The sequence below is a fragment of the Rousettus aegyptiacus genome, unplaced genomic scaffold, assembly GCF_014176215.1.
Source record: "Rousettus aegyptiacus isolate mRouAeg1 unplaced genomic scaffold, mRouAeg1.p scaffold_m13_p_12, whole genome shotgun sequence".
Taxonomy (NCBI): Eukaryota; Metazoa; Chordata; class Mammalia; order Chiroptera; family Pteropodidae; genus Rousettus; species Rousettus aegyptiacus.
In genome coordinates this window covers 18,897,624-18,914,281 of record NW_023416287.1, presented here as the reverse complement: position 1 = coordinate 18,914,281, position 16,658 = coordinate 18,897,624, and the positions used below count along the sequence as shown (strand labels likewise).

Sequence of the window (16,658 nt, the reverse complement as noted above, 5' to 3'; positions counted from 1 at the left end):
AAACCCTCAAATAAATGCCTTTGCTTTACCACTGCATAGAAGGCTCCTTCCAGCTGAGCTGTGGTTGGTGTGAGGTAGAGGAGACAGAAGGGAGGCTGATTCTAGTGTGAATGGGTAACCTAGGGTAACCCACCATTTTGAATGGGTTTGATATAGTTGATTCAATTTAACCAAACAATACCTCAATAGGACTTTAAGAGAATCAGTTCAGAGGACGTTCTGAGAATGAAGTTAAAAATGGGTAAACTGCCAACCTGTGCCAACCTGTCATCAAACTGTAAACTCCTGTCTTCCCCTAAGGGGTCCCACTAAAGTAATAAAACACACAAACATACAAAAGTAATGGAGCACTAATTACACAAGAGGCACTGATCCTTGCTTTATTCACGCAGTAACATCCGACATTAGGAATTGTGTGGACGTTGATACAAAAGAAGGAAGATGGCATTATAAACAGCAGTTGAGTTCATCAGGGCAGTGGTGGCAGCTCAGCCAGTGTGGGTCCCCTTAGGACCTACTAGGTTGAAGGAATGCTCTGCTCCCTCCATCACTTCATGGCCAAGATGTTTTATAACACTTGGCTTTTACTTTAAAATTAAGGGTCACAGTGATTAAAAACAATATGGTCAAGACATTCAGGGCTGAGTGATTGCTCCTGGGCCACTAAGGATTAGTCTTGCAACAAGTGAGGAGCAGCATTACGCCCTATCCTCGGCAAGTGCGTGCAAGTCAGATCACAACAGACACATATGATGATCTTTCCCCCATCTTCAATGGAGAAATACCCTTTCAGCCAAATCCTCAGAAGGCAGAACTAGAGGCACCAGAAGCACTACATAGGCATTACCTCTTGGTTTCTCATGGTCACATTCAATACACTTTAATACAGAAAAAAGAAAAAGCATTTGTGGTGGGCCTTTTCAAACCCAGAACACAAGTTGAGGAGAAAAAACTTCCTCTAGTATCATGGTTTAGACTCTCAGAAGAGTTCTCTGTACTGCACATGCCACATCTCTTACTTGCCAACAGATGTACAACTTGGGCTTTTCTTAGTGTGCCAGTTATAAGACACACTTCGAGGCTATGTTTCTAATATTCTCTTAGTGGCCAATAAGGAAGAAAATTCTGAGGGAGGGTACCTAGCACCTTATATTCCCTCATGTGACAGCCGGAGGACTTGGCAGTGAGGTAGTAGCAACAATCCTCACATAATGAAAAGAATTCAAATCTATGTTAATCATTCCCTGGACACTGAAAACAGGATGTCCTCCCAGATCTCATGCTCCAACTACACTCTCATGTGAAGCTGTGTCTACTTATTGTATCTCAAGAGAAGCTGAGAGGAACATGGCTGCCCAGCTGAAGCCCCTACTAGTGTCCGGTTTCTCAGGACAAGGATACAGAAACCTCGCCAGAGCCCAGGCACAAACTGTTTTTGCTGAATTCACAATTTTTATAGAAAAGAAACTGAAGGACAAACCAAATTGAAAGAATCACTGTTATAATAACTTTAATTTATCTTGCATTTTACAGAAGTCTATGAACGATTTTAAAAAAGCACCGCCTTACCCCATCATGTTTCTCTGACAGTTGTTAAAGTAGGCAATGAGTATGTCAACAGCTTGAGCATTGGCATCTTGCAAGGATTTCAGACCAACCAGCCACACGCCAGAGCTTGGCAGCTTTTTTATCTTGTTTTTAATACAATGGTATATCCACTCTGATGGTAAACCTGTCCAGCCACATCTCCACAACACACTTTGCAACATCAGTGGTGATTAGCAAATTAGTTAGCTTTGGCACGGAGCTGTGCTCGCTTGCCCGTGACAGCCTGGAAGCCGGTTTTGATGCTGGCAACTGAGCATCGAGAATGACAAGTTTCACACTGTAAGAAATAAAGTCGGGTGTCCTTTTGCAGGATTGTGTCGGGTGATCGGCATGTGTGACAGGTGACATATTCCTCTGCAGGGAAAGCAACATGCAGAATTACCTGGTATCCACACTCTGAGCCAGAGGTTTCTTCCCTCTGAAACACTTTTACACTGATCTCTACAAGCCCAGGGTGTACCCAAACCAAGGAAGTTGAGTTAAACTTATTAGTAAGTTTATAGCTAAACTATCCTAGGGTATAGAAACATAAGCTGTCTGCTGTGATGCTTCAGGTACTAAACCATGGGTTGAAAAAAAGACTCCAAATGTCCAAGGAGGCAGGAACACTTGCGAGATGCATAATCCTGGTTCTTCCACAGAAGAGCCACTCAGAAAACTTACTAGCTTTCCTAGGTGAGAAGAGATGTGCCAATTTTAAGTGATTAGGAAGATAAAGGCAGGTCAGGCCTGGATGCAGACAGATTTCTCTGACTTGGCCTTCAGCCTGAAACCAACCAGCAGCCTTGATTAGCTGGGCCTTCTTAGGAAATACAAACCTTTCTCCTGCAGCCCTAATTGGCTGTGTGCCCCACCTCCCCAACACTATCATTTTCCCTCATCTTCTAAGGCCAGCCTTTCCAGCTCCATTACAAACCAATGGCTCTCCTCAAAATACTACTGCCTGATGAGAACATTTCAAACCGATATATTAAAAGTATACTTACTGATATATCTTCTCAAAACATTTTCTATCTGTTTCTGTTGAAATCTTCCTTTGATTACAAGTTGGTTATTACCATCTATAGAACCACTATGAAAGAATACAAAGATATCCTCATTACTATTGTTTTTACCTGTAAGGGATCAAATTCCAGGACCTTTACATTTAAGGTATTTAAAATATATTCAATGGCATAGGGATAGTTCTAGAAGCAGTGCTATACTACCTGATCTCTCAAAAAATTTAGTTTTAATTACGTAGTACCTATCCATATTTCTTAACATTAAACTCAAATTTCAACTAAGTGTCCAGCAACAAATCAGAATTATAAATGATTTTTAAAACTAAAACAAACCAATTCCTTAAACGTGTGTGATGGCCTATTCATCCAACAAGGAAAAACACACTTTTACTGAATGCATATCATGTAAAGTAGGGGGCTATATACATATAAAAATATGAAAGGAGCTATAGATATCTTTGAAAATTCTAAACATCAAATATTTGATTCAGTCATATAAAGATGAAAATGTTCTGAAACTGAAACAACAAAATTTAGCTGGGTATATTAAATTTATATTTGTTCGATATCTCACTGTAAAACTGACTTTTGTAAGAACCTCTCTTATGATTCTCCTTTAACTATAAGGGTTTATTATCCTCCATGGACTATAAGCTTAATATCCAGGCTATGGTGATTCCAAGGCTTACTGTAGGATTTTTTTTTTCATTCACTATCAAAAGAAATTGAATTTTCTCAACAACCCTATATTTAGCCCATTGATCTTAAGTTCGTTGGTCACAACTTATTACGATTTACCCCAACTCTATAAAAAGTAAGTTATTCTGAGAAGTAGGAAAAACACTGCTAGCTTTTACTCCATTAGTTTATGTAAGTTAAAAACAATTATAACAAATTTACATTTAAAACAATTCTTCTACAACAGCCTAATGATGTACCACTAGTCAAGTAAATTACTCCTTAACTCCACAGCAAGGATAGCCAATTCCAACAAACTTCAGTTTCAACAGTAGGAAGAGAACAGAACACCTTAGTTATCTCTGTACTTACTGCCAGCTCATACTCCTGAGATAGGCAGATGCAAGTTTGCATACTGACTGCAACATTAACTAGCTATACGACCAACTACGACTTCACTTCCTTGAACCCGTTTCCAAATCTTGAAGATAGATAATATTAGTTTCTACTAACAGTTTGTTTAACTGTTGTAAAGACTGAGATGGTACCCAAAAAGGTACTGGACACAGTGCCTGGAACACAACACTCAGTATATTTTTAGTCATTATTATGCCTCAAGTCTACATTATTTATTTTTAAAGGGACATTTGGCTTCCTAGCACTTACGGTCAAACTCCATGAGATCCTGGCCTCCCTGAATGGGGATGGACTAAGTCGGTGCCTCTGACAGGTGAGCCCTGAATACAGGGAAGTAACCAATTATGGATCCCTGTTTCAATGTTTCTCCTGTGCCATTCATCAACTTATAAGCTGCATTTCATCAATAGCCTATTAACAATTTAGAAAAGAAATTCTGACCTAAGAAAATGGCTTCCTGTGAAATTTAGTATTTGCTCCACAAAAGGACCCAAGAATTCCAATTAATGACGGGGAACTCTAAAATATGGCAGTGCCATGGTACTCATTTTGATACGCCAGCAGGCCTGTTAGGATGAGCCACTGTTAATTCTGTTCCCTATTCCCAAACAGCCAAGCTCTCCCATAGAAATGAACTGATTTCCTTCCTTCACTGGCCTAAAAATTCCTGATAATCAGGTTACATATCTTTTGAGTTAAGAGAAATTCTTATGAAATGTCCAGTAATACTACAAATAATTATACATAAATGTTAATATAATTTCTTACCTTGTACCCAACTCAGCCAATAAAAATGCAAGGAGATGTTTGGGCTGACGATGTAATCTAAAAATAAAGTGGAATAGATAAACCTTATCTTTCATGGAAATCTAACCAAACTTCTAAAAAACCATCCTGTTCAGTTTCAATCTATAATTACCCAAGGTGAATTTTAGCACACAGTTCATCAAACTCAAAAATAAAGATATATGATACCATTTATTTACATTTTAAAGTCCACAAAACTATTTCATGTTCTTTATAAATACATACATATGAGTGAATGTCTAGAAACAGGAAAGGTAAACACCAACTTTAGAGGATAACATCTTTTTCTGGGAAGGTAGAAGAGATAAAAAGATGGCTTTAATTGTAACGTAAAACCCTCTTTTTAAAGACTGGAAGCAAATGTGTCAAAAGGTCAAAATATACCAGACCTAAGCAATAAGATACTTGGGTGTTTGTTATGCTAATTCCAATGTATTTCCTGGTGGAAATTTTTAATAAAAAAATGGAATATATATAGAAGTATTTCATGGAAGCTTAACAGCAGGAAAATTGGAAACTGCTTGAATATTCAACTAGGGAGTGGTTATGGTACATCTATTCTATCCTGCTTTTAGAATATATAAAATGAAAAAAGCAAACCCAGAGCAATGCCATTCAATATTTTCACTTTTTAATTGTTTGAACTTGTTCCAATAACCAGACACTACTATTACAATTTTAAAAGTTACTTTTTTCCCCAAAATGTAATGAGTGAAGGTTGGTAAAAATATAATGAAACAGGTAAGCTCTTAAATTGCTAATGGGGGTATAAATTGATACAAGCCTGCTGGAAAGTAATTTCCCAATGTTTGCCATAGAAATATCCATTACTTGACTCAGCAGTTCCATTTTGGGAACTTTTGCCCTAAAGCTCTATTCTGAGTTACTGCCAAGATACATGTATAATGATACACCCTGAAGCTTTACCTCTGATAATGAAAACCTGGGAGCAACCATGTCTAACTAAAAAACTGTTAGAATGTTGTATAGCTTCTAAAAACATTTATGAAGACTAATGACATAAAAGCTTCACAATACATTGAGAAAAATAAGTTAAAAACCAGTATGATACCTTATTTTAAAATATTTATATGCATTAAACTAGTTAAACATAAAAATCAACTATGATTACCTCTCAATGGTGGACTTACAAATGACTTTTTCTTTAGCATGTCTATATTTTCTATAATAGGCACATACTGTTGTCATCTGCAAAAAATCTAAAATCTTTTAAGTAGTGCCTTTAAGCAATGGAAATAAGTGGTTCTCTCTAGGTGGTAGAATTTTTAGTGATTATTTTTTTTACCATTTTTCCTTTTATCTGAAATAAGCGTGTATCACTTATGAAATTGAAGAACAGTATATAAGGTCAGTGGCTCTAAGGAACCTGCTAGAAAAGGTATCGCTGAGATGAGAAGAGCCAGGCCCAGACAGTGACCCTGGCGTGGGACAGGCAGGCATGGAATATTATAGTAATTGAGAGAGCTGAATGATTGTGTCTTAGCAATGACCATCCAAAGAAGCAGCGTACCAAATTTAGATGCTTTCCCAGAGTTCACTGTTTGCACTTGCTTGGCAGGCCCACTCCAGTCTAATGAGCTTTTCCACTTCCCTGGGATCCCCAGGTTCCTGGTCTGAGGACTACAACCAGCCTCATCACTCTCTACTCCATCTGATTAGGATATAGTCTCATGTATTAGCACAGGTTGGCTTCTCTTACCTCTGAATGCCTGATAAAACAAGCCCTGAGACCTGTGAGTTGAAAGAACTGATGGACTTGAACTATGACCTCCCTCAACCCAATCTCGACAATTGTGCTTTCTCTCTTTCTACCTGCAATATAGTCCACAACAAGGACTTTTAATATAAATTCCACTAACACTCTGGTATTTGAGGTGGAGACTCTCCATTAACCAACTTACAGTTTACAGATATCTGTAAAGTTGACAAAAGAAGTTTTCTTGGTTCCTACTCGGACAACCTGTGGAGGTTTCATGACAAATTTCCTTTTCTCTCCAGCAACCATATCTGGATTTTTTTCCCTCATGATGTTGAAAACTCGATTCAGTAGCTATAGAGACAAAGTGGTATTCATGTACATTTTTATTAACAGCAGTAGTTCCCACTTGAGTCACTTTGCTTTACCTTTTAGCTAGTACAAACTTCACTTTTTACTATATTAACACACATATCATTGCATGTTCTGGGAGCTTCTTGAGAGCAAGATTCAATTCTCAACAAGGATCTGGTCCATTATGGAAGCTCAGCAATTCCTTTTTCAAAGTTAAACAAATGAATGAGCCCTTACTAATTCTGCTGTTTCTATGGGAAAGTATAGAATACAATGAAAAGTTAAGATTCAGGAAAGTTCAAAAAAGCAAACTCCAGACTATCCTGGCCCCAAATTAGCTACTTCCTCTCCCCACTTCCCACTCTCCTCATTCCAGGGAGGTCCACATCCTTAGAAATTATGGATTCAGATGAAACAGTGAGCACTATGACTGCTACACTCTGGGAAGGCTGCCCCATACGCAGGCACCAGGCAATATTGTACACTGGCTCTATGACCTCGCTGGGTCTGTTTCACTATCAACCTATATAGTTCAATGGCCCTTCCAATTCAGGGAATTATCCTGCTTTCTTTGAGTTCTAGTGAACAGCTTAGCCCCTTTCATAACAGAATTTGTCTTACCTCTTCATAGGTGTAGTCTCTTTCTGAGCCTGCCCAAGCAGGGCCTGTCTGGTTACTGAATGAGATACCATCATCTTTTTTGCTGTCCTCATCTTCTAAAGCTATGGATAATAAAGACTGTAAGAATGAGCAGTACAAGCAGATCTAGAGAAAGAAAGCTTCAGAGTATTTGTCTTCCCTCCCAGAAATGCATTCACGACAGCCTCAAGCACAAGGCATCAAGGTTCACAATCTCTTATTCCTTAAAGACAGGGATCTTAAAACCTTCATAAACAACCCTTACTGGAGACCTCTCTAATTAGGAATTTGTGCTAACAGATGCACACTGAACTGTTTCTTGATTTAACAAAAACAAGGTAAAATAATGCACTGAGATAATCAGAGGAAAAAACATCCAACTGTTTTGCAGCACTTAATACCCACATCCATAAAAATCCATATGCTGACTACGGTAAAGTTCTTTAAAGACCCTATAGCACTTAGAAACCAATAAAAGAACATCTTAACAAAATAGTAAAAAAATTTTAACACTATTAAAATTCAGTTACAGTAATTTTCCCAATCACCCAAATCCCTGATTTAATGGAATCACGATTGCCAAATTCCTCCCCCGTGAAATCTTTAACTGTTAGATATAGTTAAAATCTTTATCAAGTTAGATACTATTTCCTTTTAGCTTCCCTTATCAGTGGAAACATAGAGCAAGTAAAAATTAAAAAAAAAAAAAAAGAGTCTGCTTATCAAAGAGACCTAGGCCAAAGGCTTGAGTAACCTACAAACCAGATGCTGAGCCCCCAATATTACCTTCATCTTTTTCTAGAATTTCATCCTCATCTGGGAACTTGACATTCTTCTTTTTCTTCTTTTTATTGCCAAGCATAATGTCAAGATCATCCTCCGGTTCAGCCGGTTCTTGAACATCACTTTCAATCTTCATATCCTAAGAAATTGAGATAATAGTTACAATATTTTGATGCTAGGACTTTTTGTTTTTTTAATGACATGGACTGACATCCTTTTAGAGGGAAAAAATTAAATATTCAAAACTGAAATTACGCAAGAAATGTCTCTCATGGGTAACCCAAAATGGCTCAGAATCTACCATTTAAACTGGAAATTCTTCAAGACATTTTGTGGGATCTTTTCCTTTCTTTTATCCATCAGCCTTGAAATCTTAAAAATTATTGTCTGTGTCTAAACAAGGCCATTGTCAGAACTGACTGGGAAACTTTTTAAAGATTCTCAAATCTTCTGAATGGCAATCTTTAACAGGAACAGGGGTCAGGAGTATTTTAAAGAAGTTTCTAAGTATTCTGATGCAGTCATTCATTAGGAGGGTTTTTTCCTTCTAACACCAAATACATGGTGTTTTTCCACACCACTTCTTCAACTCTCCAACAATAACTACGTGACCTGCAATTCAATTCAACTTTGATACTACTAGAAGTCAGTGACTGACTCCATAGGTTTAAGGGCTCAGTCCCATTAGACTGCCCCTCACTTCAGAGGCTAGTCATTAGCAGAGTCCCCAGGTTACCCACAATTATGTCTGACTCACTGTAATCAGCAATACACATATGCTGAATTAATCAAGTCATCAAAATTGTGACATTATTCCTAAAACTATATACATCTCCTGCTACGTGTGGGATAGACCTTGTTTTCTTGAGCTTGAGCAAATAACTATTTACCAAAGAAAAATTTGGGGAGAGGACACAAAATAGGACACTAAGTGCATGTATAGTCTCTCAACTCTTGCTCTTTTTCTGTGTATCCATAGAATTATTATTATCCTGAATTTTATAAAGTGATGTGTGAGCTCTGCTCAAGATTCCTGGACAGGGTCTTTAAAATAAGGAAAGAACAGACTTTCAGCTCCTTGCTCCATCTATCCTCCTATTTATCTACTTATCTACCACTCATCTATCTACTTGTTCAAAAGAATTTTGAGATATCTGTCTAGGAAATCAATTCAGTAATAAGACAACCTACAAGATCAGAGAACTCCATAAAACCATCCTGAGTGTTCTGGTTCTACTACAGGCCATTAAGATCATTAGCCAATTACCGCAGGCTAGGGGTTCGTTCTTTGCTGCTCGGGGGTACACATAAATTTGTGTATCGTCAACATGCTACCAAAAGTTTAACAGAAGAAACCATTAGAATATTTACTTCACAGGATTTCTCAGAGAAATACCTTTCCCTCGGCCAATCTCCATATGGTTAATGACAAGCATTTTATAATCATTTGTAATCATAAAGATACACAATAGAATGTGTAAAACCTAAATTTACATTCCTTTGAACCATTATCCCTTTAAAGTACCTAGTCAGACACAATAGCAAGAAAATGACCTTAACAGTTGTGATCAAGTACTTAACAAAAGCAAAGAGGGAGAAACATAACCCATTTAGCAACCTATCAAGAGGTCAAATTTTACCTTCAACAAGAAAGCAATACTACCTTTACACCTTCTTCAGCTTCATCAATATCAAATATCTTTTTTGTTTTTTTCTTCTTTTTCTTTTGATTAAAGAAGTTCAAGTCATCTAGATCGTCAGAAGCATCTAAAAAGACATAATTGAGATGATCAATTATTAACAACAAAGAGCAGAAGGCAAAGCATCAAATTATGCGTTAAACCAAAATTTCAGCTATTAATCAAGTCACCAACAGAGAGATCGGATATTAATTAGTAAAGTGGGTTCCACAACAACAAAGTTATGGTTCTGAGAAACACAATGGCAGGCCAACTCAAAGATAGGAAAAATCTAGTTAGGGGACCATGCTAAGAATATTTATTTAGTAATTCGACCATATTGTGCCTCATTGTACACAACACAAAGTCAGGGTTATAACACAATTTCCCAGGCTCTTCAGCTTTCTCTCTCCACTTCCACCTACCATCTCAGGTCTCATACCTTAATCCCTGGTTCCAGACCATCTGAACAACTTCACTTAGTGCTGTGTGTGTAGTCTCTCACCTCCAAGCCTTCCCATGGGCTCTCCCACATAGCACTTGCTTTCAATTTATCTCACAGGATCTTGATGAGAAGTTACTTCCACCAAGTTTTCTCTAAGCCTATCCCTCCTTGTCTCCAATTGGATTAGGTGCCTCCTAGGTGCTTCAGTAGTACCTTCTGTCACTCCAACAGAGGTTAGTTATTGACTGGCTTGCTTATCTATCTTTGTACAAGATACTGAGAAGCTATACCTTTTCCACCTAAATCCTAATGTCTAGCTCAACGTGTTATTGAACCAATCACCACAAGACCTTATAAAGTATTTCACATCCATTAAAGTTACAATATGAATAAAAGAAAATTTTGTCCTCCATTAGTGACGATTAATGGGTTCTATTCAATAAGTTTTCCATTTGTTCAGCTCTACCGTAAACTAGGAATATTTTACGATCCTTCTGCTACAAAGTTTTTCAAGGAGCTATTTATGAATCCATTTTGTCTTATTACAAGAATGACTTACTTTCCAAGTTTTAAACATATACAAGATGCTTAGCACATGGTAGATGCTCAATGCCAGTTCTATCTCCAGCATAATGTCAAAAGACATTATGTTTACAGAATCATTTATTTCTAATAGCGAAATGGTATCTATGTTAGAGCACAAGAGTGAAGAACTAATGCTGGTATCTAAACTATAACATTTTAGGCAGTAATTTTAATCTTTTCTATACATCTTCACACTTGCTAAGACACAAACTATCTTGGTCCTAGTTCTTTCTGCTTACACTTAAATACAACCACCAATAAAACTAGAGAAGAGACCTGACAGGTTAGACTGGAAAACCAGCCCTGGAATAAAAAGGTTTTGTGACACTTGTGGATTCTGTGAGAATTTCCCTAGAACAAGTCTATCAGAACACCAACAAGGTCCAGCGCACACAGACTTTTGATGGCCTCAACTTCACTGGAACAGTCTTATCAGGCTGAGACGTCACTGTATGCACAAAATCCAAACACCAATGGAAGCAAACCAGGTATCCCAGGAAAACAGGGAACTCTCTTGCTTCTACCACTCACCTTTTTTCCTACTGTCCTCTTCATCAGCTTCTAAATCTTTGTCCTCAGTTGGCTCTGGCTCCACTTCTTTTGTTTCTGAGGGCTGGGTTTCTTCTGTTTGGGCATCACCTTCCTCATCTAACATAAAAGGCTTCTTCTTCTTCTTTTTCTTCTTGCTCATAGTAGGATCAAAAATCATCTGTTTAAAAGACAGGGATCATGTTATTATTTTTAATGATGCTCACATTCTAAATATGCTGTATTCTCAAAAGGCACTTTTTTTAAAAAAAATTAAGTTTATTGGGGTAACTTTGGTTAATACAATTATATAATTTTCAGGTGTCAAAAGGCACTCTTAAAAGTAAGAGTATCTGATGCATGAAAGTACCAAAAAAGGACAGCACTCCTTACTGAAAACCTGCTCCTCCCTTTGAGGCATACTGTCTTATCTCTTTACCTTCCAAATTCCACAGGGCTGCAGCCTTCCTTAGCATGGCCCATTTCCTTCTAAATGTACTTTTAATAAATCTTACTTTTTCTTTAAAAAAAAAAAAAAAAGTCTATCCAATCTTCCTTATACTATTAGACATGGTGGGGGGGGGGGGCAGGTGATCCTTAAACATGTGTACCTGCCTTTCAATTTGTAAATTATCACAAGATACAGCAACTTCATGAGCAAATTTGGAGACTTTATGATGAATAAGAAGGGAATTCATTGGAAGAGACCTTAGCAATAACCCATGTCACGCCCCTCACTTTATGGATAAGAAAACCAATACCTAGGCAGGTTAAACATGTTAATTTAAGGTTGGCAACCTGGAGTTGCTATACCAAGAGACTTGACCTATTTTAAAAAAAAAATTGTATCCCAAAGTTCAGGCAATCCCTTACAGAAATTCATCAGCAACCCGTCACATAGTAAATCTCTATTTGAGTAAGAGAAACTTCTATACAGTCTTTACTCTGCTTTTTTATTTCTGGAACATTAAAAGTTCTCTTAGGTTACTTTTATCTAATGTCCACTAAGGAATAAGTGGAAAACTAATTTATAACTTCCTATAAACTGTCTATACTGATCACTTAGGAAAAAATGCAGATGAAGCTATTTTAGATGTTTAAACAACATACAGGGCAGATGACAGTAGTGTTGAAAGAATGAGGTCTTTGGAGTTGAACACAATTGGATGCAAATCCCAAGTATTTTTCTCTAAGCCCCTTACCAATCTTTTTCTACATTCTACCATGCTTAAATTCAGCACTTTGCCCAATGATCTGCTATGATAGTGAAGTTTTTAAAAGCATAGGTCTGGAGTCCAACTGCTTGAATTCAAATCCTGATTCTGGCTCTTATTTATATTACCCCCAAGTAAATTCTTGCCCTCTGCATGCCACATTGTAAAATAGAGATCAGTAGCAGAACCAAAACTAAAGCTCACAAGGTTATTGGAAGGATTAAATGAGTAAATATATATAAAACAGCACAGTGCCTGGCACAAAAGTACTCGATAATGCCACCAATTATTATTATGATTTATATAATTCTTTACAGTTCACAAAGCACAGTATCTCTGATTCCTATTAGTGAAATTTCATCAACTCGGGGTGATCTAATATCCAAGACGTCTCATAAAACTGTCAAAAAAATTCCCAAAATTGATTCTAGTTAGCTTAAATTTTTTTAGTACATTAAAGAAACTGAGATACACTGAAACCAAACAATGGTCTGTAAGGAGGTAGGGTGTTTATCACTCTCACCCACTAGAGAAGGATCTGTAAGACATTCTGGAAATTGATACAGCCTCATTTCAAACTTATCCTTTCCTACCTTAATAAAGATCTAACTGTATAAATGAATAATTTTGAAATGCAGTCAGTCTGAAGAACATAATTAGGCAAACTTTACAAGAATAAAAGAGCCAGGAGGAAGGAGTTCCCCATTGCTGACCTACTGGACCGTGGGGTCACCCTACATGGAAAGTTACCATCTGTTCCAGGGAGGTAAGCTACAGAGTTCATCTGCACTTCTGAAATATGGAGATTTGGCAAAAGAACAGACAGTACTCCAGGCACTATAAATTTGGTTGTCTGGCAGGCCTTACAATTCATTTATTGCATTTTTCCAAGTATCAAATGCCCTGGAATATTAATTCTTTTAACTAGTATTCAGCAACACAGACCAAAGATGGGAGGGATCCTGAAATCAGAAGACAGTCTCACAACTGCCTTCTTATCCCCTGAAAAAAATTCATATTTAGTTCTTCCAGATAAGTTTGGTGGTAGCCTTGTGAAGGGTGTTAAACACACAGGAGTTATACACTGAAATAATTAACATCCTTCTTAATTATTGTCACTGGATACTTAAGACATACACTGATCGCCTCCTTTAATTCACACCACTCATCAGAGTTAAAAAAAAAATAAGCAGTGCCCAAGGTAGACCTCCCTCAAACCACAGGCCATGTCAGTCTTGACTAAAAAAATGGTTTAAGACTTTCATATATGACAACAAATTATCACATTCCAAATGTTTTATGAGGTTAGTTTTTGAGAAGCAAATAGTTGATGACAGTGCACTTATGGAAAAACCACAGACTCCCTTGAATTATTTTTTAAAAAGTCCACAACGAAGCCTTCGAAAGCAGTTTTCCATTTCCAACTTCCCACAGTGAGTTGGGTTGGAAGAGGTGAGAAAAAGAAAAGGGAGAAATAAATCCTGACAATGGTGTAAAGTGCTTCATCAAACTGGAAGCCTACTCCCATCCATCATACCTTACTCTAACTTTATGGCTATATCACACCAGGAAGGCAGGTGTGAGTTACAAAAGAACTCAGAGAAGCAAGGTGAAGAGAACAAATGACAAGTGTTGTCATCTCTGGTAGACATCTCTTTGTATTCATCTGTGTTTTGTAAACTTCGTGCAACACACATTCTATTTCTAATCAGAAATTTTTTTTAGTTTAAAGCTTCTTTTGTAAAATACCTCACCGTGTTGTGTGAAAACCTGATGTTCTACACCTGTGAATGGGCTGAGTAATAAGCAATAATCTTAACTACTGACAGCACATTAAAAACATGGTCTGAAAAATAATGAATGCCTGCAGATTAGGAAATTTTTCCTTACTAGGTATCACCCATATTGCTAGAACACTGCTTTTTAAATGTCTTGGTTTCCCCAAGTTAAAGCAGGTTATGTTTTGGTGAGTTTTGGCTTAATAACTAAGTTTAAAAAGAAATGTGTGCACTTTAACCATTTTCATGTACAGATTTTCACTTGATCCTTAAAAGTCTGTAAAGTAATCAAAAGTTAAGGACTGGCCTAAGAATACTTATCTCGCCAACAAAATCGGAGGAATCAGAACCTTCACATACCTACAGAGTGGAAGCCAAAAGCTGGGTTCTAGTCCCACTAAATTGCTGTTATGATCTTGGGCAATTTAACCTTTCTGGGCCTTAGTTTCCTGTCTATAAAATGAAGTTGGACTAGTAGACCTAAAAAGTGCCAAGCTGCTTAATACTTTATTGGCTTCCAAAACTCCTCTGCTGGAATGCTGGTACTGCCATCTCTGCTTGACAAAAATCCTATTCACCCTTCAGTAATATGTTCATATTTCCATTTCCTTCAAAACCTGATGCCACTACTAAAACTGAATCCTCAAGCCCCCCGCCCCCAATCTCTATGTTGATGGCTCTATTTCTACTTCCAACTAGATCTCTCTTACCTCCCTACAACACACACAGAATAACACCCCACAGTACCTTGCACTACATAAGTACTTTACTTGTTAAAGGTTATGAGAAGCTTAGAAAACAGGTAGAAACAAAACATGAAACACTGCCACTCTCAGACTTCTGAAATATAGCATTGAGCAACATTACCATGACCGGCAAGCAAGAACCACCTACCTCCTTTAGATTCTCAATTTCTCTCCTAAAAGAGCAAGAGCTCCCTAGTCACTTAGACAGAAGAAACATTACATAGATCTGGAATTCTACGACTGGCTCAGCCACTTACTGTTTAATCATGGGACATTATACAACACTCTAAGCCTTAGTTTTTTCATCCCTAAAATGATTTATATCTATCTGATAAGGTTGTTATAATCAGATGAGAGATTAGCATCCCTTCCAGAATAAATCCAAATTCTTTAAATCCCTTTATGAACTAGCCACTACCTGCGTTTCAAGGGGTTAACTCTAACCAAACCGGAGAATATTCTACTTTCTGTGAGCACACTTACTTGGCTTCTTAACCCACGCCCCTGCTGTGATCCCGCCTTTCCATTACTTGAAGAAATTCTAAGGTTCGTTCAGGGACTACCTCAAAAAGCCAATACTCGCAAAAGCCTCAAATTCCCCCCCGCCCCTTCCTTCTTTCCAAGGCCCTACAGGCCAAGTGAATTATAAATTCAAGAGCTTTTATTTGCTGGGGAGAGCTGGCCGGTAAGCGGTAGCTCCCCGCCACCCTCCAGTGTTACTCAATACCTACTTGACTACTTAAAATCAGATTTCATTTTAAGCAGTTTCATTCTACATGAATTGGGATAAATATAGCCAAAAGGGACTTGAGAAAATGTGCTGAATTTACAACCACGACAGTAGGAAAAGATCCCACCTAGCATCGCAGTTTGGACTTCCCGCTACCATCGCTGTGAGCTGCTGAGGAAAAGTCAGCGACTCCCGCCTTAAAACTTTCCAAGTGTAGTCCCTTTTTGAGCGTGCAGGATCTTTGCCTCTCGTTCTATCTCCCTCACCCCCCTGGTCTTTTTAGGAAATAATACAGATGAGAATAAGAGCAGATTTCGTCGGAACGAGCCGGCCCGCAAAGTTTTTAACAAGGGCACTCCACCGGAGCCGAGGGAAGCTCCTGTCGGCACCCTCCGCACCCGATGAGGAGAGGTACAGTTGCAGTGTCAAATCGAAAGGAATGGAGGGTTCGCCAGCCCCAATCTTGTTCAGGTGGGACATTAACTGGCATTCAAGCCCCCTTCTCGGAGGGCGACTTAACTTGCTCTCTATTCCGGAAACGCCTGCCTCAGCGCCGCCGCCCTGGAGAACCGAGCGCCGCCAAATCTGCGGCTCCGGAGTCCTCCTCGCCGACTCTACCTCTCCAGGCCGCCTAGGCCCGGCTGCCCCACATGGCGGCCGGCCGCTAGGCCGCAGGCCCGGTCTCCCACATTAGGAATGGTTTCGGCTCCCCACTTCGGTCCCTAGCCCTAGTTCCAGGCTCAGGTCCTCACCTCGTCCCCGGACATGGCTGCGGTTCGAGTGGGCTCAGCAAACACAGGAAGTTGGACGGGTCAGCCCCAGGTCCTGGCGGCAGCACTGCTCCTGCCGACACTTCTCCCACCACCGCACTAGGTTCTTGCATCAGCGAAAGGGAACGACACCCCGCCCTCAACTCCCAATCATTGGAAATGCGCCTGCGCAGAAC

At 38.6% G+C, this 16,658-nt stretch overlaps 1 protein-coding gene and 1 pseudogene across 1 annotated transcript; one reads left to right on the top strand and one right to left on the bottom strand.

Moving 5' to 3' along the window:
• Positions 1–364: 364 nt before the first annotated feature.
• EIF2S2 (eukaryotic translation initiation factor 2 subunit beta) lies at positions 365–16,638 on the bottom strand. The gene is made up of 9 exons (XM_016162224.2): positions 16,465–16,638; positions 11,248–11,425; positions 9,671–9,774; positions 8,011–8,146; positions 7,207–7,307; positions 6,437–6,585; positions 4,476–4,532; positions 2,595–2,680; positions 365–1,962 (listed from the first exon to the last, which is right to left on the bottom strand). Exons 1-9 carry the CDS (start codon positions 16,477–16,479, stop codon positions 1,787–1,789), a joined length of 1,002 nt encoding a protein of 333 aa, XP_016017710.1. The 5' UTR covers positions 16,480–16,638; the 3' UTR covers positions 365–1,786.
• Positions 16,478–16,658, top strand: part of LOC107519473 — a 41,928-nt pseudogene continuing 41,747 nt past the window's right edge.

Excerpts from the sequence above, each read along its gene's own strand:
- EIF2S2 (XM_016162224.2), bottom strand. Across the intron at positions 8,147-9,670 it reads AAGCTGAAGAAGGTGTAAAG|GATATGAAGATTGAAAGTGA; the intron begins GTAGTATTGCTT and ends TCAATTTCTTAG. Across the intron at positions 6,586-7,206 it reads GAGACTACACCTATGAAGAG|CTACTGAATCGAGTTTTCAA; the intron begins GTAAGACAAATT and ends TTGTCTCTATAG.